The following is a 27,810-nucleotide window of genomic DNA, read 5'->3' as shown; positions in this document are numbered from 1 at the left end:
GAGGTATTAAATGACAGCTTCCATAGCCAAGCATCTTCAATGGTTGTACTAATTCTAGCTGATAAGGTTGTAGTCCAAAATGCATTTAAGGATCCCAAAATGAGACATGCTGGTTAATATTGGTTCTTTTCACAAATTGGAGGATGTTTGCAGACTAATACAAGCACTCCTGTGGAAATGGAAGACTGCCCAGATTTAGTGGTTCAAACTAAAATTAAATTTTGCCATGATCTCATAGTGATGTGGAGAGGAATAAACCCATATGGAGTGAGGGCAGGTGTCCAGAAAGTTTCTACTGCATGATTTAAATGGAAGTATATGGTTTGCTTTCTAGAGTCCAAATTATTATCATCATCATCACCACCACCACCATCATCACCACCACCATTTAGGGGGTTATTTCTTTCAACAGCATCTGCTCTTTAATAGGATTGCTGCATGGAAGTACAGCTACAAGAGCTCCACTTATCAATATTTGTAATTACAGAATTGGTAATGACTATCAGAATTAATATCTGTTCCCAAAGACACACAAATCCTTGGACATATGATATCTAGCTATGAATTAATGTGCACATCAACTCATAAGGTAGTGGCTGCACTTAGGATGGTAACTTACACTAGGATTCACTGACATAAAGCTGTGTGTATACTTGGTTATTGGCCTAATAAAAGAGTAAAATACTGTTTCCCCCATGTGAGTCCATTAAACACAGTCCTGTTTATTCTGTAGATTTGTGCAGTATGGCATATTGCAACAACGATATCCCATCCAACATGAAAAGAAGCCACAGATGTTTCCAATTATTTTATTATATATGGTTTATCTGTGAATTAATAAAAGCCTTTAGTTGTAACCCTGAACAAAGTTAGATACATTTAGTTTCCAAGGACTGCAGCAGAACAAAAGAGGCTGTAATCAGGAAAAAAGACAGCCCTCCAGGTGAGCAGAAACTTTCTGCCTGGAGCTATGGACCCTTTCTGACATCTGCAGGAGCAAAAGGCTCTGCTTGCTAATCAGCTGCTGGGATGACTCGTGGCTGGGATCGTCCCAGCATTCTAAAATAAAACCCAGGGTACACATATAATTTTTTCAGCACAGAAGAGATTGTGATTCTAGCTTGTCAATCAACATCTCAAAAATAGAACTGCTGTAACCTTCAATTTTATCAAAATATATGTGCCGCTGACCCTACTAGTATCTAAATTTGCTGTTCTGAATGCTGGATTACATTATGCCTAAAACAAGCCATCTGGTGTAGGGCTGATACGCAATTAAAATCAATGTGTTTCTGTAATTTATTTATTTATTTAATCTAAATGGCTGCTCATCTGACACAAGTGACTCTGGGTGGCTAACAATAATTGAATAAAACAGCAAAAAATAAAAAATAAAATACACAATCAGCAGCCATGATAAAAACAACGAATAACCATTAATACAAACGTGATACAAATATTTCAGTAAAACTAACCCTAACCCTACTGGGTCCATCATGTGCCTTGGGAGGACCTATCAAATAGATCCAGCCTCCCTGAAGCGGCAGGAAGCACCAGGGAACTCCAGGGCCGACAGAGAGTCATATGATCATGACAGAGGAGTGACCAGAGTCTCCCCCAACTTCAAATCATTCAAATTATTTCATATAACTTCATAAAATTCATACATCAATTAAAACTGTGCATGTACAAAACAAAATGTAGTAAGGCCAGTGTCTTTTCCAATGGTGACCAGCTGTTCCAAACAAAGCTCCCAAATGGGATAAAAAAACATGGCCAGCCTCTTTCATTTTTAACCAGAAGGCTAGAAGGTTTGAATTTTTCCATTTAATGAATCTTCTCCTCTTCCCTGATTTCTCTGAGGAGACCCTGGGCTCTTTGTTCCAGTGCTTGCTGGAGAAAGCACTGGAAATTTCTAGCAGAATGGTGACACAGATAAGGCTAAACATTACTTATTAGCCTGGGGATGACAAACATTTTCTTTTATGAACAGGTCCAGATGTTTGCTTATTTATTGTTTATTAAATTATTTATATAAACCCATTTATATAGCTGCCCATCTCACCACAGGCGACTCTGGGTGGCATAAAACAAAGCTAAAAACAGTAAAATACAGTAAAAATATATAAAACAAAATAAAAATAAGTTAAAAATAAGGGAGCCACCTCACTAATTCCCCTGTCCCCTGGGGTCTCCAGGCCTGCGGGCATAACCAAGTCTTAAGGGACCTCCGGAAGCTCAACAATGACGAGGCCAGTCTCACCTCAGCGGGGAGAAGATTCCACAGCACAGGCGCCACAACAGAGAAGGCCGCTGCCAGGGCCCTGCCAAATACTGATACAGTAAGCATTTTACCTATTCAGTAGAACCTAGGAGAAGACAATGTCTCGATTAAAAACACACACACAAATTACAATGCATCACTAAAGCATAACCATGTATTATATTACAGAGTGTAAACAGGTGATGTTTCTAAGACCAAAGGCCTGACAAAATAATGCATTTGTTATCAAGAATAAAATTGACAAATGCAGGAAAATGCTACCTGGGCTTCTCAGGGATTCATAATAGAATTCTTCAACAAATGTAGTAACATGAAATTTGTAAAAATGAACAAGAGTATTTGCAATTAAAAATACTTGCTTTTCTTGCATTTTCTTTTGTTTTTCTTAATGGTTTATTGTATGTAATTTATTTAAATAAAGTTAATAAACGCCTGTAAAAATCGAATAGGCTGAAACATCCCTAACTTTAATAATAAAAAGATTTGAACTGTGCAAAATAACACTGAGCAAAGTAGAAAATAGTTTCATTCCCTTGGATTGTAAGCACTAGCACGCCTAAATATTTAACAATAACTAGCAACCATTCCCAATCTGATGGTCTTCTTGTGTTGGACCAACTCCCTCAGCTATGTCTCACATATCTAAAATGCATCATATTACATAGGACTGCCCTTAAAGTTTCTGGCTATGTATTAATTGTTAATTAATTTCACTAATATTCACTGAGTCATTGAAGGCTAGTAATATTTTGTTCATCAATGTTATAAAGGCATACCACATTTTGATAAATTTTCATGCTTAGTAATTCAGCTCTAGAAACCAACATTGACGGTGAAGTCTAATCAAGTGAGAATCTCCTATCAGCAGCTGACAACAAGGCACCATCTTCTTCTTTAAGAACAGTGTTGTCCAAACTTGGCCACTTTAAGATGAGTGGACTTCAACTCCCAGAATTCCCCAGCCAGCATGGCTGGCTGGGGAATTCTGGGAGTTGAAGTCCACTCATCTTAAAGTGGCCAAGTTTGGACAACACTGCTTAAGAGGCATAGGAGCCTGCGTGGTGATGAATAGCAGTTCAAGTGCAGAAGAGATAACAAAGCCATGCCAAGTCTTCCTGCCTAAATTACCCTGTCAACTGATATGGTACAGTGATCCAACTGTGCCAGTTCACTGAACTGGACTGTGACTTCCCTTCCTGAAAGCACAAACTATTAAAAAAAAACAAAACCCACAATCCCCCCCCACACTATTTCCTTTATTGTCCATGTTTCAAATTTATTTACAGTCTCCATTTTCTCTCTGGGGAAAGCCATATTGCTGAAAAGTGTCACATATAGACAATTTGTTCTATAGTTAAGAATCCTTATTACAAATAATAAAAGAAACAATTGTGTTCTAGCCTGGTATAACTGTGCTATGATCTTCCAGTTATTTACCATCCATATCAATGCAGTTATACCAGTCCTGCTTATTTTTTACACACATCTACCCAAAGGATATTCAGCAGTTCCATTTGCACCACACAGCACATTTGTTCACAACATACTCTCAAATGACATCAGTCATAGCCTTGTCAATGACAAGGACAATAACCACCAACTATTTGGATCATGGCCATTGGTTGTCAGCATCACACCATCTGCAACATAAGGAGACTTGAGCATTTAATATGTCTGCCTGCCTGCCATCCTAATGTGATCTTTTAGGATAGTGTTTTCCAACCTTGGCAACTTTAAGATGCTGGCTGGGGAATTCTGGAAGTTCAAGTCCACACATCTTAAAGTTGCCAAGCTTGGGAAACACTATTTTAAGGTATTGATCTATACATGACAATATCAATTAAGGTTTTGAAGAAGAAAACTACCTGAAATCCTTAAGGTACAATAGTAGCCATCAAAAGAATTATTCACCTGCATGTGGCACCTTGTTCAGTAGATCTTGTGGAATCCTAGATCCAATTCAATATGGAATAAACGAGCAATTCAAAGAACTTGGGAAGGGAACCTCTGCCAATTAGACTAAGGTCAGACAGCATAATTCTCATCAAAAGTACATCATTTGGGGAGGGTGGGCTGAGGGCTGCATTGATTGCAAAAAGTGGCTGCCACCAGGGCCAGAACAAAGATATGAACAAGGCTAGGTCAAAAACTAAATTTGATTTTGATTCAATGTTAAAATGTATATGTGGAAACTAATTGTATTTAATTAGGTTAATTTACCTATAGTTAATAGTATTCCCCCAGTATTTAATAATTTTGCTTTCGTAATATTAAAAAACCTGTAATTCTGTGGTAAGTTTTGAAGGACGTCACCATGGCCTTTGGAGGACTAAGCATGACTCTCTGACACAGGTTCTAAAGCCTGCATTAGATAGAAATTGGCTAAATGGATCAAAGTTACACATTCATTTGAGTCATTTTTGATCCTCTGAAAACCACTGGCAGAGTAAACACTGTTGACTTGATGAAATTTAATATGAAGCATATATCTGACAGTATAAAGGAGCTCTCTGTATTTTGACTGCTTTTAAACATGTAAGCTCACTACCACATTTCTATCTTATGCAACTGAACTTACTGTATTTATCTCTCTTATAGTTCTCTGACAGTTGTTCAGGCAGCAAGTAGGTCTTATTATAGTCTGTCTGAACCTTGTGTTTTCCAACTTTAACTCTGATAATAATGGGGAACTGCCATATTATATGCAGCTATTAAAAGTGTAGCACCTTTGTCCAGAAAAAGATAGTAACCCTACTTCTTTGATTTTGGACTGTGAACTCACCATCTGCAGTTCTTTAAATAATGGATACTCACTGAGTGTTCTATTTAAAGCCCCAAAACAAAGTACTGTATACCTTTTAAATAATAAATAAGGAACAAAATGCCTTAATGTGAGAAATACAATGAAGAATGCCAATCTTTCTTTTTAAAAAAAGTTTTGTATTTCACCCTAAATGTGAGACTTTGCCCCAGATACAGGTATATTTGGGAGCACAAAAAAGAATTATGAACTGACAGAATATGGTCTCTGTAACTATTCTCTAGTGCACAGAATAGAAGGAACCCTTTAAAATAAATTCAGTATTCAGATGCTCACTAGAAAGACTAATAAGCCTGAGAAAATTGCTCCTATCTTCCTGCAACTAAAGAAAAAATATATTCTGCCTGAAAGTCTCAAGGGGATGCTTTTCACGATTGACTGGATCAATGTCAACTGACTTCTAATTTCAATGCTGTTAGTGTTCTTGGGAAAATAACATGCAGTAACATGCACATGGGATCCTTTCCAGCTTTTATTTAACAGGCCAAACTGGTCCCATTATAAATATCATTACAGAAGGAGAATTACATGTTGTACTGAGAGAGGCAGTACCCAACCTCTTGTTTGAAAAAATCATTAGGCAACATCAATTTTGCCTTTGGGTACAAAATAACTGAGTCTTGAGGTCATGATGGTAGCTCGGTTTCTAACAATCCTGTGCAGAGGCAGCTTCTTTGATCATTCCAATCAGATTTCCAAACCAGACACAGGTCAAGCATTGTTTTAGTATGTCTCACAGATGTTTGTCGTCTGGAAGCTAATCTAATATTCCCCCGGGGTGATTTCTTATCTTCCTTTTTGGTCCATTTTTACATTCTCGAGGACCACCAGACAATTACCAGAAAGCAGCCTGACTTCCGTCTGGGAAAAAAGTACAAGTGCTTTAACTAATGTACTCACTAAGATAAATGCAACTTTTAAACCAGGGTTTCTCAACCTTATCCACTTTAAGATGGGTGGACTTCAACTCCCAGAATTCCCCAGCCAGCCACACTGGCTAAGGAATTCTGGGAGTTGAAGTCCACACATCTTAAAGTTGCTGGGATTGAGAAATCTTGTTTTAAACAATAGCAACACTTCTTTTCAGACCACATAGAAACTTGAAAAAAGTCAGACTGCTTTAAGGAATAGTGAGAAGTGTGTTTAGAATGAAGGCTGAACCGTTGTTTTTCCAAATTATTTTCAGACTGCATAGCCCTAGTAAGAAATGCTCAGGTCATAACCAATCAATGTTGAACACGCCTTCAGAGAAGACATGAACTCTGCTGAACACAAAGCGATGCCATAATTTTCAGTAATTTTTATGCCCAAGACTGGCTGTCAATCCTACTTCTATCTTTACTGTATTATTTTTTAAACGGTTACCCAGTTTTCCTGTCTAGTAGAAAGGCTCTCAGGATAATTTTATTCATTCATTCATTCAATTTATATAGCCGCCCATCTCAGACTGGTGACTCTGGGCGGCTAACAATAATAAAAACAATCAAACACTTAAAACAATACAGAAAATTAAATATAAATATAAATACAGCCAAGAGATCTTTACAAACCATTGATATCAGCACAACCATGAAAGGGGGCCCTTCGCACACTCGAGGCCCCAGGCTCGGGCATAAAGCCAGGTCTTCAAGGCCTTCCAAAAAGCCAAAAGGGTCCGGGCCATCCTAATCTTAGGAGGGAGGATGTTCCAGAGGGCAGGTGCTACAGCAGAAAAGGCACATCTCCTGGACCCCAACAGCCAACATTCCTTGGCTAACAGGACCCGGAGCACACCCATCCTACCAGGCCGGATTGGCCGGGAAAAGACGGTCCCTAAGGTAACCCTGTCCCAAGCCATGAAGGGCTTTAAAGGTGACAACCAGCACCTTGAATTAAACCAGAAACACACTAGCAACCAATGCAGCTCCCGAAGCAGTGGTGTTACATGTGCTGAGTAGCCGACACTATTTACAATCCAGACAGCTGCATTCTGTACCAGCTGAAGCTTCCGAATGCTCTTCAAGGGCAGCCCCATGTAGAGCGCGCTGCAATCGTCCAAACAGGAGGTCACGAGGGCATGAGTGACAGTGAGTAGAGCCTCCTGGTCTAAGAATGGGTGCAACTGGCGCACAATCTGAAGGTGTGCAAAGGCCCTCTTAGCCATGGCTGCCACCTGCTCCAAGAGGACCCCCAGATTGCGTACTGGGTCCATCTGAGGCAGTGCCACCCCATCCAGAACCAAAGATGGAAAAACCTTGGTACTGGGAGGCCCAAACACCCAAAGCCACTCAGTCTTGCTTGAGTTGAGCTGGAGCCCATTGCACCCCATCCAGGCACTGAGATTGGACATCCACAGCATCACTCAGACAGCCCGGGGAGGAGATACAAAGCTGGGTATCATCATCATCATCATCATCAGATCAAGACAGTCCCTACTGTCAGAAGAGGAAGGAGGACACAACAAAAGGGGAAAGGGGATGAGGAGAGAAAAGAGAAAACCAATTCTTCAGAAAGTTGCAATCAAACAGCTGGGAATCCCAATTCTTATTGTTCAGAAAGATTGCTTCTACTCAAAGATGGATGGACATCTCACCCCATAAACCCTGCTGGCTACTGCTGCACTCCAATCAGCAACTGAACGTATTGGAGGTATTTGCTTTAGTTGCATATATTTTACCGCACACATCAACAAGAAGCAACAACAGGACTACAGTCCCACTATATTTTTCAACACAGAATCTAATCTAAAATTATTCAGTATTTGTTCCTACTTTCCAAGACCTTTAAATAGCAGTTTCACAGCACCCACCCAACCTATCCTTATTTCCAACCCCTGGTTACGGCATGGCTGGTAAAAGCTCCTTGACACGTGAGCACCAGAACACCGTTCATACCTTCCTTCGGTTCTCTCCCTGGGGGGGGGGGGGCGCGGGTGTTTATTGGCAAGCCTTAAGCAACTGCAGGCAAAACTGTAACAGCTGCCGCTTTGGGGTCAGCTAATTCATGGCGGAAGCAGTTGCACCTGCTGAACTTCTGCCTGGCACACAGCTGTCAGCAGCCCTGCTTGAGAGAAGGTGAAACAATCTGCAACGAGCTTACATCGTTATCCCAAATCCTGCCATAACTTCCAGCTACGGCAGGGCGCTGAAGTAAAGCAAGAAGCAGAGGGAAGAGGAATTATTGATCGCTGCTGTCAACTTCATCCCTCCTGCTGGCTCCTTAGCATAGCTCGCGGAGGAGGAGGAGGAGGAGGAGGACGACGACGACGACGAGAGAGAGAGCCGAGCGCCGAGACGGCCGAGCCGGGCTGAAGCGCCTGCGCGCCCCTCCGGAGCCGCAGCGGGGGGCGCCGGGGGCCGGCCCGGGGCGGGTCCTGCGGGCGGGGACGGGAGAGGTGCGTAGGGCGCCACGTCGGCAAGCGCTGAAGAGGCAGCCGCCAAAGGGTCGGAGTCGGGCTTCGGGCGCGGTTGGCGGAGTCGTCCGCCGGGCTGAGCCGAGTGGCGCGGGCATCCCAGCGAGGTGAGCGCGGAAAGGCGGCCTGTTGGTCCCCGTCCTCCTCTGCGCCCCGCGCAGAAATTGTGGGGTGGAGTTGACTCGGGCATCTTCTCCACCCCTTTTCCTCCGGGGTGGAAGAAGAGACGGTGGGGGCCCGTCGCCTGCCCCCTCCGCGGCTCGTAGAGGTCGGGGGTCTCTTGCCTGCTGGTGCTGCGAAGCCGGGGACGGGACGGGACGGGACCTTTGCGCCCTCGGGGATGGGGCGCAGAGTGCAAAATTCGCCCGAGAGCGGTTCTGAATGGGGAAGGAAGGTACTCCGCGCGAGCGTGCTTTGCAGCGTGCAAGCCCGTAACTGGGGGACGTGAGAAGGATAGCGAGGACAGGGGACCGGGTCGGGAGCTGTTCGGAAAAGGAAGGCGTAGGGAAGTCTCGGGGGAGGAGCTGTGGTTCTTCCCCCCTCCTTCCGAAAGGTTCCCCGAGCAGCGCTGGGCCCCCGCGGTTTCCGAAGGCAGCCTTGCTGCGTTCCGAGCGAATATTCCCCCGGGTGCAACGGCTCAGGATTGCCGCCTTCCAGCGGGAATCGAAAAGGCCGAACCGCGGGCTGCGGGAGCAGCTCCCAGTAATGGCGTTGTCGATAGCCCTTGACTGTTTAAATATCCTCCAGCCCTCCCTGCAGAGCCTGCTTCTGCAGCGCTGGCTGCTGCCTTGATTGGGAGGCGAGGCGAGAGAGGGGAAAGTCATGCAGCGTCTAGAGGTTTCCTCCCCCGGGAGAAAGCAAGGTACGGTTTCTCAGATGCAGAGGAAGGGGGAGATAGGCTGCGCAGGAGAAAACGCAGAAGCGGCCAGTGTGTTCTGGCAGCGGATATTTAGACTTTTTGTTCAACGTGGAAGAGCCCGCGAGGAGGTGGGGAAAGGAGGCCAGGCTCCGGGTCCTGGGCCTGCCTCCGCTGCCACGTCACTACTGCTGCTGCTGCGTGCCATCCATCGGCCCTTCTTTGTGTCTGCTGCGTCCCCGTTGGGAGCCCTTGGCAGCGGGGAGGCTCGCGCCTCGGGCTGCTGTTTACGCTCCTGTTCCTGAAGATGTTTTCAGGTTGGGTCCCGGTGGGGCCAATGACGAATACTCTCGGTGGAAAACAGGGGTGGGTAGCAAACAGGCCTGCAGACTAACGCGTTGGGGCCCTGAAAATTAATCTTGCGCCTTCGTTTGGCATTTTATATCAACGGACACCCGTGTAAGTAATATTCCTGCTTTTGCTCTACAACTCCGAAGTGTTATTGCTGATTGGCTAGACCACTTCATTAAAGGTTATGTAATATGCAGGTCAGTTTGTGTCGGAAGTGTGTGGTTTCAAAGACTCTTCCAGGAGAATAAAATGTCTCAGTTCTAAATTAAGCCTTGAAATGGATGTTTGAAAGGGGTGGGAATCTCTTCTTTAAAAGTAGTCTGGGGCTCCGTGTGGTTGCGCAACACCCACCCCACTGTCCTTTATCATAAAGTTCGAATAATTATCAGCTATGGTGTTGCATGTCAAACCCACTAAGAGATGCAGTATTAAAGTAAGGAATTCTCTCAACCTCTTTGGAAACACTGCTTTCCCTTGTGAGAACGATGAGGGATTTTGAAATGGTTCTTTGAATTGTTTAGTTGATTTCTAAGGAGGGCAAATTATTCATTTCTGCTAAGTTGTGTTTTATGAAACAGGGTTGAATCTTTTGGGGAAACAAAATGGCTTTCATTTTAATATTTTAGTAATTGGCTTATTAGAGGCCATTTTAATTTTTCAAATAAGTTGTCTTGATAAAATAGTGAGGTGAAGAAATATGGTATTGGACTGCTCTTGGTACTGAGAAATTTTACTGAACTTGAAACTGCTTTTCCAGTCAAAGGGTCTTCATTGGATCATGTAGCCTTCTCCAACCTTATGCCCTAGAAATGTGTTGGATTCCAGTTTCTGGAATTGCCAGCCAACAAGTCACTGGAGATTATGAGTTATAATCCAAAACATTTAGCTACCACCAAATTGGAAAGGCTGGTATAATGGTAGCAGTTATTTTATTTTTATTAGATTTTTATCCCAACTTTTTTTTTATAAATAACTCAACATACATAATCCTCCTTCCTCCTCCTTTTCCCCCACAACAACAAACCTGTGAGGTGGGTTGGGCAGAGAGAGCATGATTGGCCCAGAGCCACCCAGCCATCTTTCATCCCTAAGGCAGGTGACTTTGCTCTAGTTGTCCCAAAATATCACCTATTGTGATTGACAACTCTTTTCTAGAGGCAAGAAATGAAATGAAAATCCATCTCTTTTCACAGTGCTATTTTAGTAAGAATGAACACAATCCAGATTGGCTAAATAATGGAAGATAGCGCTGTAGACTTCTGTACAATGAAGAGACAGGACTGAATCTGTTTTTCAGGCTCTGTGGAAACTGAACATTAAGTGAACTTGTTTCTTACAAAATCTAAACAAATGCTTGGAAGATTCTGGAGAGCCACATAATTCCTAGCAAATGTTTAAAATGTTTGTATGCTACTTTAAAATTTTTGAAGCAATTTAGAATGAATACTCAAGAATTAAAGCAGTTAAAAATCAATATGTAGTATTTTGCTTAGAATAGCTGAAAGAAAAGAAAAAGATTTTTTATTAATCCAGAATCTTGATTCTCAAGTTAGTTCAATGGTTACTTGCAAATACTTTTCTGGAAGATATGTTCACCCTTCTTATAAGTTGATTTCCAGATATTATGTGTTTGGATTTCTTGTACAGTAACACTTTGATAACTCTTTTTATTAAAAAAAAGTTTAAACATATTCTTTGATTTTATATAGAAAATCACATTGGGACGTTTGAACACAGTAACATTTGGTAAGTATATATAGTAGTAAAGTGTGTTTATTGTTTGTGGCTGCTGAGAAAGCCTAAATGTTGGTGGTGGAGGACAAGGCAGGAAAGAATACATGTTTCCAGAAGGATCTTGGGGCTAGTAACAACTTCCTCTCTACTTCATCCAGTTTAAAAATCAGCCTATTATAGGCATTCAAATGTATGTGATTATCCATACTGGGTATTTCAAGGACATATTTTATTTGGCATAGTTGGGAGAGACTTAAGTAAGCTATTCTCTCCAGCTTATTTCAGGTGTCCTATTGCACTTCTGCATGTTGTTGTTGTTCAGTCGTTAAGTCGTGTCCGACTCTTCGTGACCCCATGAACCATATTGTGCCAGGCCTTCCTGTCCTTCACTGCCTCCCTGAGTTTGCTCAGTTTCATGCTCATTGCTTCAGTGATGTTATTTAACCATCTCATCCTCTGCCGTCCTCTTCTCCTTTTGCCTTCAATCTTTCCCAGCATCAGGGTCTTTTCCAAAGACTCCTCTCTTTGCATTAGGTGACCAAAGTATCTGAGCTTGAGCTTCATTATCAGTCCTTCCAATGAACAATCAGGGTTGATTTCCTTTAAGATTGACTGGTTTGACCTCCTAGCAGTCCAGGGGACTCTTAGAGTCTTCTCCAGCACCACAGTTCAAAGGCATCAATTCTTCGGCGCTCAATGTACCAGTGGAAATATACAAACTTAATGATGAAAAAGAAATACAGAATAGGGTCTGTTGTGCCCTACCTAGAATGTTGGTGCAGTGATGTGCCAGGCACCATGAGAAATAAAGTTGTTAGGGTTCCTGGTGTAATTTCGAAGATGATGGAGGCCCCACAGTAAATGTAAAGAGGAAGATAGTGCAAGGAAGGGAGCTGGAAAACTTGAAACCTATTCCAAACTCACATATAGTTTAGGTCTCACAGGTTTGGAGGAAGGAGACTAAATTTGTAGATTTAGTTGCAAATAAGCTTGCATTCCAACATTTAATCACTGACAGAATTTAAGCATAATCTAAGTTAGTTTCAAATTCTTACAGGCTTTGGTTCAGATTCTACATGTATAAAAATAATGTATATGGAGAAGTAGATTTGTATTTGAGCTGTGGAGTCAGATTATTTGTATCCTTTTTTTGTCACATAAAAAGAACGCTCAAAGAACACAATTAAAACCAGCTAAAAGATACAAAAGAAATCATCTTCCCCCCCCCCAAAAAAGGCAAAATTCTGGTCAAATATTTTATTGCTTCATACTCATCCTATCTATGAATATGAAGATTATTTTCTAAAAGGTTGGACAAGAAAACGCCTCTTAAAAAATAACTGTTGTGAAACAAATGTAGTATTTTGGCCTTTATACAGGTAGTCCTTGACTTATGATCTCGATAGGAACGGGAAAATTTGTCATTAGGCAGTGCAGTCATTAAGCAAGGCATTACATGACTGCACCCAATTTTATGACATTTTTTGTGGCAGTCGTTAAGTGAATCACCATGGTTGTTAAGTGAATCACACAGTTTCCCATTGATTTTGCTTGTTGGAAGTTGTCTGGGAAGGTCACAAATGGCGATCTTGTGAGCCTGGGATGCTGCAACTGTCATAAATATATATGGGTTGCCAAGCACCCAAATTTTGATCACATGACCGCGGGGATGCTTCGAAGTTTGTAAGTGCAAGGGCTGGTCTTAAGGCACTTTTTTCAGCACTATCGTAACTTTGAATAGTTGTTAAACAAATGGTCATAAGTCGGGGACTAGCTATATTTGTGTTATCTATTTATTATGGATGAGGGAAGGGATTGAGGCAACTGTGAGTTCATAGCAGAAGACGGTTTTGAACCAGAGATGCTCTAGTTGATGGCTTAGTGTCTTAGCCACTAAGGTGATTGTAGCAAAGCTTAATTAAATGAGGCAGGTTTATAACTAAATAGTACACAGATATGTTAATTATAATTAAATGTGAGAGATAGACTTTATACACATACATGAAAGAATGTACAGGATGTAAATAGTGCTATTGGTTATGTTTATGCTGAAATGAGTAATGAAAATAAAGGATCATCTTTGCATGATTGAAAGATGGCAGACTTTCATGACAACAGTGTCATAAATACATTTGTTGCATTTGACATATAAATGGATTGTACATAACTTTCTACATTTTATATAGTCATTATAGTATGTAAAAAACATGTGCAGAAGCAGAGAAAGGCATATATTTAATTTTCATGTGCAATCTTCTTCCTTATAGCTATGTTCTACTAGAGCTCAGCAATGCTTTGGATGCGTGAGAGCTTAGACACAGCCCCTGTCTATGACTCATTAAAGCAGCCATGCTTTTTTCCAGAATCATGCGTCCTAGAAAAAGACAAGGCCACTTTAATGAGTCACAAATGTTGCTCCATTTGCACTCTTATGGGTTTCAAAACCCCTTTTCCAAATCAGTTTGAAGTGTTGCACAGTCCTGTATTCTAGTTTATCCTTCCCCAGTTTGACATTCTCCAGGTGAGTTGGGACTGCAACTCCCAGAATTCCTTGCCAGTATCTATAGGCTGCTCTAATCTATTCATGTATTATTGAAAAGCTATTAAATAGCAACACTATTTATTGTTTATTTGGTACAATAAATACGAGAATTTAGTTAGCGGTTTTTCTTCCTTATAATTTGGTAATTGCAATTGCAATATTAGGCTGCATAGCAATAATGAGGTACATATAACTGTGTCTGCTAGCTGCCTCTTTTTATAGTTATGCTGAAATGTCCCAGAACTGAAGAAGCTTGTTCATTAAGCATGTAAGCTAAAAATAGCAGCTGAACAACTGCCTCAGCTAAGGAACGTTACCAGCTACCACAGTCAGTTATACAGTTATTGAATGGACGCAGCAGTTTTTCTAGATGGTATAGCTGATTAGATGTGTTGTTTTTGTTAACTTAGGTTAATGTTTGTTTCTCTGTGCAACTTAAAATTATTTTACTATGGTAAATGTCATTTAATTAGAAGAAAAAAAGAAGAGGGAACTTGTCATTACATACACATAGGTATGTAAGTCATGTGAAATGTAATTTAGATTTATATTATAGAAATCTGTAGCTATGATTTTGAAAATATTCTAGTGACAGTTGGCTGCTTATTAGCTTTTTGAGTTCAATATTTAACTGAATATTGATTTTTAAAAGCCAAAATGGGATTTGAACCATACTAAAATGATAAACTTTGCCATTGACTTGTAATGTTGATTCTAGGCAACTAATAATGCTTAAAAAAACACACTGTTCAGTTCTTGCTGTCTGCTTACGGAAGGAAGAAATGTGCATAATTTACAAAGTTTTTACAGTTCTATCTGTTTAGTTCTTGAGAGTATGTTAAGAAAAAACATGTTGAGACAGCAATGGAAAGCACATTAAACAAATCACCTGTTAGCATCTGATAAATTATGTGACCTTTTAAAATAGCTCAAAAAGCAAATTAATGCTATTGTATTCTAATTTAAGAACAGGAAGTGGAAACTAGTGTTATGTTCTGTTAAACCTGTAGGTAGTATATAGTTACTTATGTTGAATTCTATTTTCAGTGTTGAGAGTGATGTTAATGCCACATCACTTGGCAAAATTCCATAGGATCTTGATAATCCTGAATAAGGATCATGAAAGATTTCTACAGGGTAGTACTTCTCCTTGGTGTTATTGAATTATCTCTGTAATCAGGTGTTTCTTGGCAGCATTCCTTGTAATGCTGTCGTGTGGTTATCTGATTTGGTATAATGATAGGCTTTTTCAGATTGCTGACATCTTTATCTTGAATGAAATAGAAACAAAATGTCCTGGCTTGAATAGTTGAGTCATCTTTAGATTCAAATCCATTTGTTATTTTAAAATATCACATAGTTATTACAGTAACTTTAAAGATATATTATTCAATGAATGTATTTTCTCCCTTGATATTGAGCTTATCATGCTGCTTTTCAGTTTCATACAAATATCATGTCAAAGTCCTAACTCCAGCTCCAACTTCATTTCAGCATTCTTAAGCTACACATAATTTATTGTAGTGACAGTCCAATAAATAACATAATTGTAATCTTAATTGTTTTCATATTCTAATCACTTGATACTCAAGATAATATAGGCTCAGCTCTTTAGTTATTAAAATAACACATGGTATTAAGAATGAGGTTTAGCCTATTTGTTTTTCTTGTTTAAAAGAAGAAATCTGTTCTAAATTTAGATTTTGTTAAATTATTATACAAGAGTTTAATGTAAAAGATCTTGATCAGAGCAGTTATATTTGTGACTTGATTTACAACTTTTGGTTATTACTGCACAGCTGAAAATACAAAATTAATATTTCCTTGCCTCTACTAAAGCAGGCTGTAAAAAATTCTTCAACTGACAACCTGTTTGAAACAAGAATGTAAATTAAAGCATTATCCAGCCTCTGATTTGGATAACATTTTTTCTTCTCCAGATTAAAGCTCACATCCTACGACTTCTGGCAGGAAACCCTGAAAGTTGCATGTTTATGCATAGCATGAGTGACTCTAGCATATCAGTTCTTAACAACCATAGAGGATTGTATCAGTGATTGGACTGCCATGGCAGACCTGTCCCAGCATATGCTTTCATTGACTTGCCTAGTGAGTAACTTTTCAAAGGAACATTGAAGAGAGGTGGATTAACCTAAAATTTACACATTTCTGTATTTTTAGGCAATAATGAACCAAACAGAGAAGAATGAGCAAGATGTTCCTCCATATCTTAACAGTGAACCTCCAGAAGGTACATTTTACAGTAACAATTTTACAGGTAGTCCTCAACTTATGACGACAAATGGGACCGGAATTTCCATCGCTAAGCGATGCAGTTATAAAGCACAGCCGCATCGCTTAGCGAAGGAAATCCCTGCAGTCCGGTTGCTGTTGTTAACTGAATCCCACTGTTGTTAACTGAATCCCATAGTTGTTAGGCAAGTGCGAGGGAGGGTGTGCAGCAGTGTGTGAGAGGCACTGCGCATGTTGGGGAGGATGTGAGGGAGCCGCTGCATGGCTTGGGGGTATGCGAGAAGTGTCACGTGGGTTGAGGAAGGTGCACAGGGGTGTGTGAGAGGCCCCAGTCAGGGAGGGGGTGCAGGGGGGTGTAAGTGGCTGGCGCGGTGCAAGTGCACAAGGGCTAGGGAAGGGTACACAGGTAGGGGAGACTTACCCCAGCAACTTGCAATCTTCCCCTGCCAGCTTCCCTTTTGACTTTCTGGGGAAGCCAACATGGAAGGTTGCAGATAGCAATCATGTGATCGTGGGGTCCTTGGCAACCAGTCGTAACTGCGAACAGATTGCCAAGCACCCAGATTGCGATCATATGACTACGGGGGTGCTGGAATGACTGCGACTTTGAGGACTGGTTGTAAGTCTCCTTTTTCAGCGCCATTGTAACTTTGAACAGTTGCTGAGTGAATGGTTATAAGTCGAGGACTACCTGTATTTGAGTAAAGCAAAGCATCTTAATATACTGCAGTACGTGTCTGTTTGCTCAAATCTACTGCAGTAAATTGTTTCTTTTTTAATTGCTACTCTATTATTTATGAACTCATTTTAATTTCATGACCAAAACTCTGTAAATCACAAAAAGAGTAACTTTTTCCTTTTAAAGTCATGTTTGTTGTGGTTTTGCTTACTGAAGGATAATTTGGTTGCCCACATTCAAGACCCCCAATAGCCACTTCATTGCAACACACTCAGATTACTAGTCTGCTTTTCTTGTCATTAAATATCCAAGCTAGTGCAGTTAAAGTAACCCAAGATTATGCAGAATCCAAGTAATATTAATATATTGCTCTCCTAATATATTGTCTTCTTTTATAGCTTGTTATGACTTACACGTGATATTGCTGCTGAGGAGGGAACACTACTTTGAAACCCTGTGCAGCTTGGTCTTGAACAAAATGTTTTGTTAACTTGTAATTGCAAGGAGGTTTTTTTGCACAAATGAGACCTGTCCCTATTCAGATGTCCAGCCAGTCTTGCTTTTTTTCAGAATCTCCATCATCCCTGCTCTTCTGGCTTTCCATTCCCATGGAGGGTCATGGTTTACCTGCCTTCCACCTCAGAGAAAGGTTTTGCTATTGATACAGTGAGGGTAACACAGAAGGTGGACATGACTGTCAAAATAGGTTTTGTTTCTTTCATTCAGGATACATAGACTCTGTACATATGTTTATTTCTGGCTCTGCTGATTGTAATTAAGAACTGTAGTCCAGCAACATCTGGACAGCCACCAGCTATCTTCACTTTTTTTAGAAAAAGGATGTTTTTCATTGGAAAGCATTCTAATAGATGTGATTTTCTGAAAAAGCTGTCCCCTGCTTTGTTTTTTTAATTGCATGATAATGTATTTCATAAAACAATCAGAAATTCAGATTTCTCAGATTTACTTCTCTGAACTTTTGAAATAAATTGAAGTTCAGTTATGAAGCAGGAGTGATAAAGGGCTAGTAGCTAACAGTCTCTTCTTGAAAGGTGCTTTCTTCATACTAGTGCTAGAAAGCATAATATGTTGACCTTTCTAGCTCAGTAAGATGTAGTAAATGTCTCTAATGTTGAGTTGCACCTTTCAGGAATGAAATTTAATATGCCATGTCAGGTATCTAGATGGTCCCTGACTGGGATTTACAGATTGTGCTGAGTTATAATGTAATTTCCCTGATTTTGACTCAAAGCGATATATGAATATATCCATTGTGCCTTGTAGATAATGATTTATAATTTAGCACTATATGGTTCAACAAACCATAATTAAAACAAGCCATGGTTTAACTTATTTGAACCCAGCAAATGGCTGTCAGTTCCTGTGTTGGTATGCCAAAACAGCTTTGATTCTGCTCCAGAATAATTTCCTGTCTTGTAAATTAGTAGACAAAAATGCTGAATTCCTTAAGTAATAATGATAATTGAAAAAACAAAATCCATTCAGAATTTTCTTTTGCACTGCTAGAAAATTTTGAGTATTGCCATTTGTCTTTTCTTCCCCAAATAAATGCTGTTCTGCTTGTTATATATCATAGGAAAGAGTTGTTATAGGACAAAAAAGTAGATAGATGAAAAGTAGTTTTAAGAAGTTTGTATCAGTTACAAAAAATACTTTTTTTCACTGGAACTTTCATTTGCAAAAGTGATGCTTTTCAACCACATTTAAACTAATTCTGAATGCTTACACTCTTTCTCTTCCTTAGATTCAGTAAAAGATCATCCACAACAACAGCCTGGCATGCTTACCCGCGTGACTGGTGGCCTCTTCAGCATAACGAAGGGAGCTGTTGGTGCCACAATCGGTGGTGTGGCATGGATAGGAGGGAAAAGCTTTGAAGTGACCAAAACAGCAGTAACAGCTGTGCCTTCCATGGGAGTAGGATTGGTTAAAGGAAGTGTTTCAGTTGTGACAGGAAGTGTTACAGCTGTAGGATCTGCCATCTCAAGCAAAGTGCCTTTAACTGGGAAGAAAAAGGATAAATCTGATTAAAGAAATTCAATACTGTTTGTCAAGGACATTGTGTGGCTATGGAATCTGCAAGATTTGGACTACTGTAAAGCCACCATTCTGGAGGAATATCTAAAGAGCTGTAAGAATAACTTTCTCCGGAAAGGGACATGAGCAGCCTGGTATCGCAGAAACTTTAGATTTCTTCAAGAACTTTTCTGATGAAATGTTACACTTGATAAGAAATCAAGTACATGGATCTGAAGGAATGGCTCACATTTGAATATTAATTCACTTTTTTGAAATCTTGAATTTAAAATGTGAAAATAAAAATGGGGGGAATGACCTGGCAAAAAATTAAGCACTTCTAAGTTCTGATGATATATCTCCCTTTAAAATCATTTCAACATTAAAGTGCTTAAGTATTGGCTCGATTATGCCCTTAATTGGTTGCCTCTACCATACACAAATACATTGATGTTCTAGCTTCAAGTCTATGGTGTCTATATTTTTTTGGAAAACAATCATTGAACTGCCTAAAGAGTTCTTGTGTATCTTTGCTTTTTGAAACTATTTTTATACACACTAAATTCTTTTGAAGTCAACTGTCACAAGGGTGTGTTTGTGTGCACATGCATGCATATGTATGTATAGTATATCGACTCAAATCATTCATGCCTTATGGTGAAAAACAATCTATTTTTACTTAGAGAACCTTTTAAAGTTTTTGTAACGTCTGTCATCTCAAAGCAGTCTGTAGAAGGAGTTTTACACTTTTTTAATCCGTTGATACTGACAAAGAAAGACTGCTAAATCTCAGGTGTAGCTTACTGATCCTCTCACCTGCAAAATGAAAAATGCTTTATGCAGTTAGGTTGTTTACATTAATATTGGATAACATTCAGCTGTAAAATAAAAACACTTTTCTGGCTTCTAGCCTCAAGGTACACATGTGTAAATCTTATTTCCTGAGTACATAATGCTGATATAGCAAGTACTGTTGCTGTGCATAATCAGTTTACTCAATTTTCACCCACCATCGCTAGAGATTTTGTAGAAGTTGATGAATTATGCTTGACATTTTCAAAGAGAATTAACATTTCTACAAATGATACCTCAACAGGTAGGTTTGCTGAATGGTACCCATGACCAATAATGATAGAAGCAAGTGATAAAAAAGGTGATTTGCCGAGAAATGTATTTCATGCATACCTTTTCAAAGTTTTCTGAGCAAGACATAGATATGTATCTTCTTGTCTGTCTTGTTCCTAATCCCTAATCTATTAATGCCAAGGTAGGTTAGTCCTATGTAATCAGTGGGCTATATTGTGGATTTATTGGATATGTTGTGAGTTTCATTTAGAAGCTCTTTAGCATGTTCTTGTTGACTTTGTAGCATTTTGGTAGTCATTAAAAATGACTGACATTCACATGACTATTCTGTATGCAATGTTTCTTAAAATATGTGTTAAAAACACACGAATTTGGTTGGAATAGCTGTGATTATAAACACTAGATTACCAGTTGTTGTCTTGTAAAAGTAATGACCAAAAACTGTCACTTGTCTAAAACTACTTATTCGTAAATTAAATAATCCAATATAATTTATTATATTGTTGCAATTTGTATTTCATTTGCCAAAGATCCATAGCTCAGTGATAGAGCACATACTGTGCATGGAAAAGTTCTATATTTAATTCTTGGCATCACTAGTTAAAAAGAATATTGAGTATCAAAACTGTTGAAGACTAGCTGTTGGTAACTGACCTGGATAGTTCTAAATTAGATGAACCACTAGCCTGAAATATCAAGCAACTTCATATGCTCACCCAAATGTAAGAGTATTTTTATGGCCCAAAGGCGGCATAAAAACTGCAATTAAAAAATCTTCAAATCATTGCAAAACAAGTTTCGTCACTGATACTATTTGAATATAGTATGGTATAGTTTTGTTTGTAAACAGTAATTAGGTGACAATGGATTACAATAACAATATGCCTATATTAGAGAGCTTATCAGACAATCTTTATATTGGATACCTTGGCTAGCATTTAGATACTCTAATGTCATTTTACTATTCAACCATTCCCTAATAAATGTGTATCTTAAAGCATATATAAAAAGAATAAGTGTATGTGTTATTATTAGAAATGCTTTACTAAAGGTCCTAGAGTTCCTTCCAAACAGAATGGTTTTCATATAGAATTTATAGAAGGATTAGCTACAGGCATAGAATTTACAGACATTGATGTACTTTTAAGAATTGACATTTACTGTATGTTTCTATGAAGCTGACTTTTAATGGTAAATGAGATGTTATAGTTACAGTGACTGGATACATATGTTTAGATTAAGGAAGAGAGAGATCTAATGATCTACTGATCATACCAGTAGGCTACAGGGTGCCAGTGTGCCCCCCCCCCCCAGGCATCTCTCTTAGTATCTATCAGATTCCCTATCCACCTGTTTAATGAAAACGTATTTCAAAAGCTGGCATATCTCATTAGGGCAAAACTCATTTTGCTTTCTGATGCCTTGTAACACTCAAGCCCTCCCATGACTACTACTTTGTGAGATGCTCTCCAGATATGCCCATTGATCCCATAAAATTTCTTTTCACTGATGGACAAAGTGACATAATAAAATATTACCCTCATTTGTCTGTATTGATCCATGGTTGCATATCATTCACTAAGTTCAAGAAACTACTTTGGGACAAACTGGCTGATGGAGTGGAACCTATGAAATCAACAAGAACACCAAACTCCTCATCCCATTATATATATTAGTTTCTTTTTAAATGCATTAATTTTCATGCAGTTTTCAGTATTAAAAGTTGGCACATTTGATATTCAGGGAAGAAAGGAATAGCATAGTTGAATAAACATTGTATGTACTACACACAGATTCGAAGCCAGGCTTTCTGTGTAGTTGTGAGATGTGGCATTCTGTTCCTTGTATCTTCATTTCTGAAATCATTGAATTCAGACATGCTATATACCAGGTTGATGGTTCCAAATAATTTAAAATGCCACAAAGTATATTGCTCAAACAGATCATGCATAGTCAAGATCATTGAGAAAATCTTTACGTGGTCGCTAAGATTTGACACTGACTTAATGGCACATAACAGTCAAGATACTTCTGATTAGCAGGGAATACATATTATCACTCAAGTATGCAGAATCTGACCTACTAATTTATAAAATTAACTGAATATATTCAATATATTCTCAATATGATTAAATTTTATTTTAAATATTGCATAAAGCAAGCATGCATTAGAATTTAAACCAATGCTGGTTGCATCTTGTCTAGCAGGACAGAAGTTTTAAACTCTCCCATCTCTTTCCTGGATATACCTTATCTTCCTGTTGACAATCCTATAATACTTTTATACAAATCTATGGCGCAACCATATTTGGAGTATTACTTCCTGTTTTGGTTGCTATATGCTTATTTATCAAATTTACATGGCCACCCATCTCACATGAAGTGACTCTGGGCAGCATGCAATAAAACCGGCAATTAAAACATTCTATAAAACCAGTTAAAAATAATGAACATTAAAACAAGATCACAAGAGAGAAGATGATACATATAATACAGCCAGTGTTAAATATAATGTAAGGTTAGAGAAGGGGCAGATAATTATCAAAGGACTGGAGCAATTCCTTTTATGAAAAGTTAAACATTGTTTTTAAATTTGCAAAAAAAACCCAAAACTTCAGATGATAAAAGAGCCTTCAATTATACATGGAATATAGAGAACAGATATGGAAAATTGTCTGTCTCATAACACAACTCTTAAGTGAAAGAGCTTCAGATACAAATAAAGGTATTATTTCACACAGCACAGGATACATTCTCACAAGTCTTATGAAGATTTTAAAAAAGAAATTGAATCATGGAATAGAAGGCTATCCATGGTTTCTAGGCATGGTTGCTATATATTACTTTCAGTATCAGAAAAAAATGCCTTTTAGTATCAGTTCCTAGAGAACATGAGCAGTGGGTGCTACTGCACTGGTGTCTATCTTTTAGGTATTCCATAAAAATGTGGTTGGCCACTGTAGAACATGCTGGACCAAAGAGGGCTTCAGTTTGATCCCACTAATTTCATGATGGAGTTGCATGTTTAGAAACACTGATTTAGAAAGAAAGGCCCGAATACAAATTCCGTTTCTAAGCAGCAATTACATCCAATTTATTTAAATTGTGAAAGACAAACTGGTCATGTCTTAACTCTTTTTCTCTAGACTTTCCTACAGTGCTTATTAAGCAGGGTCTGGAAACTAATCTTCAGTATTTAAAGGAGCAACTGGATTATATATGGGTCTCTCACTTTTTGCTTGTATCTTTCCATAGGTAGTTTCGAAATCTTTTTTTGTCCCATTCAGATATTCTATAGTTCCACTCTTCAGATCGTATCCTATGGCATCTAATTTTTTAATCCTATATTGAATTATCTCCATTGACAATTCTAACACAGCAGGTGACTCTTTAATCTGGTCTACAGAGATTCCCTTCTTTAATAGTTCCTCCAGCCTTTCCTTCAGAACTGAAGCTGAATAATAGAGAAGGGCAGGGCACTGTAAAATTAGCCCTTTTAATTCTTCATCACTGCAGTTGAAGATGCTCTTTGAAAACAAGAGGCTACTCTGCATATTTCTAGGGTTAAGTTGAAAAATAAATCCTTTGAGCTTGGACAGCAGACTTAGAACTTCGGAATCAGTAAACTGATTGTTCCGAAGAAACTCCAGGTTTTCTTGGACAGTAGTAGAAGTATTTAATAAAATAAATGGATTTTGACTCAGTAATTTCAGTAGCCAGTTTTTCAAATTTTCCGGTGAACCACCTAGTCTTAAATAGTTCCTTTGCAGAGTTTCTATCATGTGCTTATTCTTCTCAATAGGATTGTAAAAAATATTTGATGCACTTGTTAGAAACCTGCAGATAATAGCATTCTTCAATCCCAATCCTTTGAAGAATCTAATGTTGGCCACCTGATTTTCATAATGTTCAATGTTAAAAAAAGCATCTGGAAATCGTTTTATTAACCCCACTAACTGCTTTTCATTTTGACATACAGATAACCACAGGTCTCTTTGACAGGTGATATTGGTAGGACTACAAAGGATGGCTTCAGGACAGCATTCAAAAATATATGCTACTGAAGGTCCATCAGCTCCCATTTTTTGCAGAATGTTAGCTATTTCTTTGATATATGTCACCTCTTTTGACAGCACCCATGGCTTCAGCCTACGGATTTTCTTTACGTCCACAGATAACTTGGAGAGATTTTCTACAGTGGTTTTATTCTCCTCTGCTAAAGGAATATCAGTTGCATATCTCAAATGCTGTAAAAGGTGTCCATTCTTTCTTTGATTCCAGAAGGCTGAAAGAGATGGCAATATCAGGCAGGGTTGAGATCTAGCCAAAAAATGCATATAGAAATTTGGGACAGCATAAGCCATTTCACTCTATGGTCCAGCACCACATCAGGAAAAGCCTATAAGAACCAAAGCATAAGATATTAATGCTATGTCAAATTCAAACTTGAACAAAAGCAAGAAAAATGAATCTCAATAATCCCAGATACATGACTTCTAGAGCTACATGTCCAAGACACTGTGCAACTATTCTTTTTTTCTCAACTCATCTTTATTCAAGCAACAAAGATAATGTAATAATACACAAGGCAGGACTGTTGACTATGGCACCTAAATCCTTCTCCTCATCCTTCTGTGATTGTGACACAGTTGATTGATGAATTTTGCCCCACCTGCCTGTTAAAATATTTTTGCCCATTTAACAGATAAGTTTACCTCCCCACTCCATTCAAATTAACATGTGAAATCTAACTTTCTACTGCAATGATATGCAGACAATAACTAAATGTTAAGCAGGAGCAGAGATCAAAGCAGACATATTTCTTTTGTTGCAACACGTGAGAGTAGCACACAATGCAATTCAACAGATTACCTGAACAAAATAACACTGCTGTACTTCCTGCCCTATTTCCTCTTTGAGCTCACAGTCCTTCTGGCTCCTGCGTGTTTCAATGGCCAGGAAACCAAGCGAAAGAATGTGAAAACAAATGAAAGAGAGTAGAACCAGCTGTTACCATAGAAGTAATGGAAAAGGTAGCTTTTCTACTTGCAAATCTAGCAGCCTTCCTTCCTTTCCCAATATTTTTAAAGGCATTTTTCAGACTTTTTAACCTTTTTTTTATACAATATTTTTATACACCCTCTAAGGGAGAAAACTTACATTTTTAAAGAGTAAAAATTTCCTCGAATCAAACTCAACAATTGGTGTCTAAGTGGACAGGCCAACATCGACTTAATGCTGTAATACTAAAGTGGCTTGGATTTTTTTTATTTTTACTTTTTAGTATCACCAATAGTTCTGGAAGCTCCTGGTGGTTTCCTATCCAAATACCAAACAACCCACCCACCCAACCTAGTATAACTTTATACTAGTTACGTTCCTATATCGGGAGCATTTAATAGCAATCCCTAACAACCAAGAAATATATCTGCAACAGGTGCAGATTTCCTCCTTCCTGTGTTTTTATTCATTTAAAGCATTTCGATTTTACCCGTCAAAACGTTTATTTCAGCTTAAATCGGCAGCCCCAGAAAACAAACACGTAACAAGGGCTACATGTGCACGGCACGCTTAGCCATGATTAACTTAACCGTGCATTATTCAACCCAACTGGCGACCCGACGCGTTTGAATCACGCAGCCTGGGATCACAAAACAAGGACGCGCCAGTATTGGTTGTGGTTGTAATGCGCCGAAAATACCAGCAGGAGCTCAGGTATAATTTTGAGAGCGAAACGAAGCGGCTCAACGCCCGGCTAAGCCTTGTCTTCCTTGGTAAAGTCTGCGCAGGCTTTGCGACCCACCCATGCACCCCCACCCCTTCGGAGAACCGAAACCCACCCAATAAAGCGCATCTCCCCCCGACGAAAATGCAACAGGATTGCCTCCTGCTGCCCAGGAGCAGGCGGCCCTGATCCTACCCCAGGCAAACTAGCACGCCTCGTCCCTTGTTCCGTTGACCCAGCACACACACCCCCCTCCCCAAAGACGGACGACCCCAGAGATTTCGTAGCCAAGAAGCCACCGCCACGCCTTACCCTGGGCGCCAGCGGCAGAAACAAGGCAGTTGACGTCACAGGCCGGGCTCCTGAGCCATACCAGTGCACGAGGCAGAAGGGGGAGTTACTGTGGTGGAACAAACCATTTCCGATTCCGCTGGGATAAGGTGCTTTTAAATCGTACGTTCTACAGAAGCCACCCAGACGAGCTTTTGATGTTTTTGTAGTTTTTAAACGATTTATTTTAATATTCGTTTTTTGTCCCGAAAAAGGAGGGATTTTTACAGAAACAAATAGGCGCACTGAAATCTTTCCCTGCTTCTACAACAGAGCCACGGCAGACCATGTAAGACAGTGCTTTCCAAACTTGGCAACTTGAAGATGTGTGGACTTCAGCTCCCAGAATTCCTCAGCCAGATGAATTCCCATCGAATTCCAGCTGGGGAATTCTGGGAGCTGAAGTCCACACTTCTTAAAGTTGCCGAGTTTGAAAAACACTGAAATATAATCTTTCTTACTCTCTGTTGTACGAATGTGCTTTGTCTCCATCCAGCAGCAGAGCTGCTCTTCTTCTCCTCGTTCCCCTTCCCAAGAAGGAAGGAAGGAAGGAATCAGGACTTTCTCATTAACAAAATTCCTTGCTCCCAATACAACTTTTTACATCATTCTGTATTACTGTCGGAGCGGAACTAGCAAAGTGTGGTGTCACTCCCACAAAGGCTTCTATATACTTTACAAAAATGATGTCAACAAGCCTTAGGATATTTGTAAAGCAGCCAGACTGTATTGTGGGTTGCTTTGTTTACGCTGAAGAATAACTTCACAGACGTACATTTAGATTGCAACATAAGTTTTGCTAATAATTTAATCAGATGCATTTCCTGTTAGTTATTTACTGTTTACATAGCAATAGCAATCTACACAATAATTTATGGAATATCTTAGGAGGCAAAACCAAAAGAACTTTGCTACAGAAATGCATACAATCAGAAAAATAATGTAGAAAAGGAATATGAAGTTATTAGAATTAGAAGTTGTTTTGTTTATTTATTTGTTCATTTGTTTATTTATTAAACTTGTCCCCGCCCATCTCCCCCCAATGGGGGACTCTGGGCAGCTTACAACATATTAAAACAATAAATAAATATACAGTTAAAATGTATAAAAGGACACATTTACAAAGAATAAAGGGAAAAGGAAAAATCCAGGAGGCCGATGGAAGCAACACCAGGCCTCTAGGGGGCTAGCCAACCCCATATCTGATGACCTCCCTCCCCACCCCAGTTTTGCTTTGTTTTTTGTGGTGAGGAAGCCATTTAAAATCAAGGATGGCTTTCTGTGGCTGAAGAAGTAGCAGCATGCAGAGATTTCTCAGTAAGAATCAGTTCTAGTTACAATTTCCATAGAGGAATTTATTCCATGCTGGTTTATTTGACATAGGTTGGACAGTTGGGAAACATTCATAAGCCAATGCTTTAGAATGCACGTTTTAATCTTTTGGCCGTAACAGACAGAACAGGATGGAATTCACTAAGCCAAGATCCATAATGACCCTGTTCATTTCATTAGCTCTTGAACTTTAAAGTTCCATTTATTCATTTGTTTATTCCATGTAATATGTTGGCACATGTACATTTTAATTTCAAATACATTTACTATAAGAGGATAGATATGTTTTCTATGTATGGCTGGTTGTTTCACTCACCTCCATGGCTTTCTGAATGTGCTATACATGATTTGAATATTTTGGGAACTGTAGCCTGAGAGTAGCACACGGA

At 39.3% G+C, this 27,810-nt stretch overlaps 2 protein-coding genes and 1 long non-coding RNA gene across 23 annotated transcripts in view; 1 reads left to right on the top strand and 2 right to left on the bottom strand.

The window, feature by feature from the left end:
* The window catches only part of LOC107326230 (uncharacterized), a 43,645-nt gene extending 35,259 nt beyond the window's left edge, over positions 1 to 8,386 (bottom strand). For 12 of the 14 annotated variants that reach the window (XR_015796213.1, XR_015796219.1, XR_015796218.1 and 9 more), the window contains exons 1-2: positions 8,184 to 8,379; positions 2,264 to 2,369 (exon numbers count right to left, since the gene is read on the bottom strand). This is a non-coding gene — a long non-coding RNA (uncharacterized LOC107326230). The other 2 variants (XR_015796216.1, XR_015796217.1) reach the window with 2 other exon arrangements.
* Positions 8,387 to 8,465: 79 nt separating this feature from the next.
* Positions 8,466 to 21,008, top strand: TMEM263 (transmembrane protein 263). Of its 5 annotated transcripts, none has more exons than XM_007432362.4 (4): positions 8,466 to 8,603; positions 11,413 to 11,449; positions 16,161 to 16,230; positions 18,677 to 20,998. In XM_007432362.4, exons 3-4 carry the CDS (start codon positions 16,167 to 16,169, stop codon positions 18,961 to 18,963), a joined length of 351 nt encoding a protein of 116 aa, XP_007432424.1. In that variant the 5' UTR covers positions 8,466 to 8,603; positions 11,413 to 11,449; positions 16,161 to 16,166; the 3' UTR covers positions 18,964 to 20,998. The 5 variants fall into 5 exon arrangements, with proteins under 5 accessions (XP_007432424.1, XP_015744275.1, XP_025025062.1 ...); XM_025169294.2 differs by lacking the exon at positions 8,466 to 8,603 and adding an exon at positions 8,968 to 9,358 and having other exon boundaries at positions 18,677 to 21,008; XM_007432364.4 differs by lacking the exon at positions 8,466 to 8,603 and adding an exon at positions 9,432 to 9,811 and having other exon boundaries at positions 18,677 to 21,008.
* MTERF2 (mitochondrial transcription termination factor 2) lies at positions 20,790 to 26,134 on the bottom strand. Of its 4 annotated transcripts, none has more exons than XM_025169291.2 (3): positions 26,072 to 26,123; positions 24,907 to 24,973; positions 20,790 to 24,433 (listed from the first exon to the last, which is right to left on the bottom strand). In XM_025169291.2, exon 3 carries the CDS (start codon positions 24,396 to 24,398, stop codon positions 23,217 to 23,219), a length of 1,182 nt encoding a protein of 393 aa, XP_025025059.1. In that variant the 5' UTR covers positions 24,399 to 24,433; positions 24,907 to 24,973; positions 26,072 to 26,123; the 3' UTR covers positions 20,790 to 23,216. The 4 variants fall into 4 exon arrangements, with proteins under 4 accessions (XP_025025059.1, XP_025025060.1, XP_087997217.1 ...); XM_025169292.2 differs by lacking the exon at positions 26,072 to 26,123 and adding an exon at positions 25,955 to 26,008; XM_088141091.1 differs by lacking the exon at positions 26,072 to 26,123 and adding an exon at positions 25,875 to 25,945.
* Between the last annotated feature and the right edge of the window lie 1,676 nt (positions 26,135 to 27,810).

This window comes from Python bivittatus, unplaced genomic scaffold (genome assembly GCF_059951505.1).
Source record: "Python bivittatus isolate LINGU-HERP-01145 unplaced genomic scaffold, Pbiv_v1 ctg000330_np1212, whole genome shotgun sequence".
NCBI classification, from domain to species: Eukaryota; Metazoa; Chordata; class Lepidosauria; order Squamata; family Pythonidae; genus Python; species Python bivittatus.
Note: the sequence above shows the minus strand (reverse complement) of the source record. Positions and strands in the feature narration are given on the sequence as shown.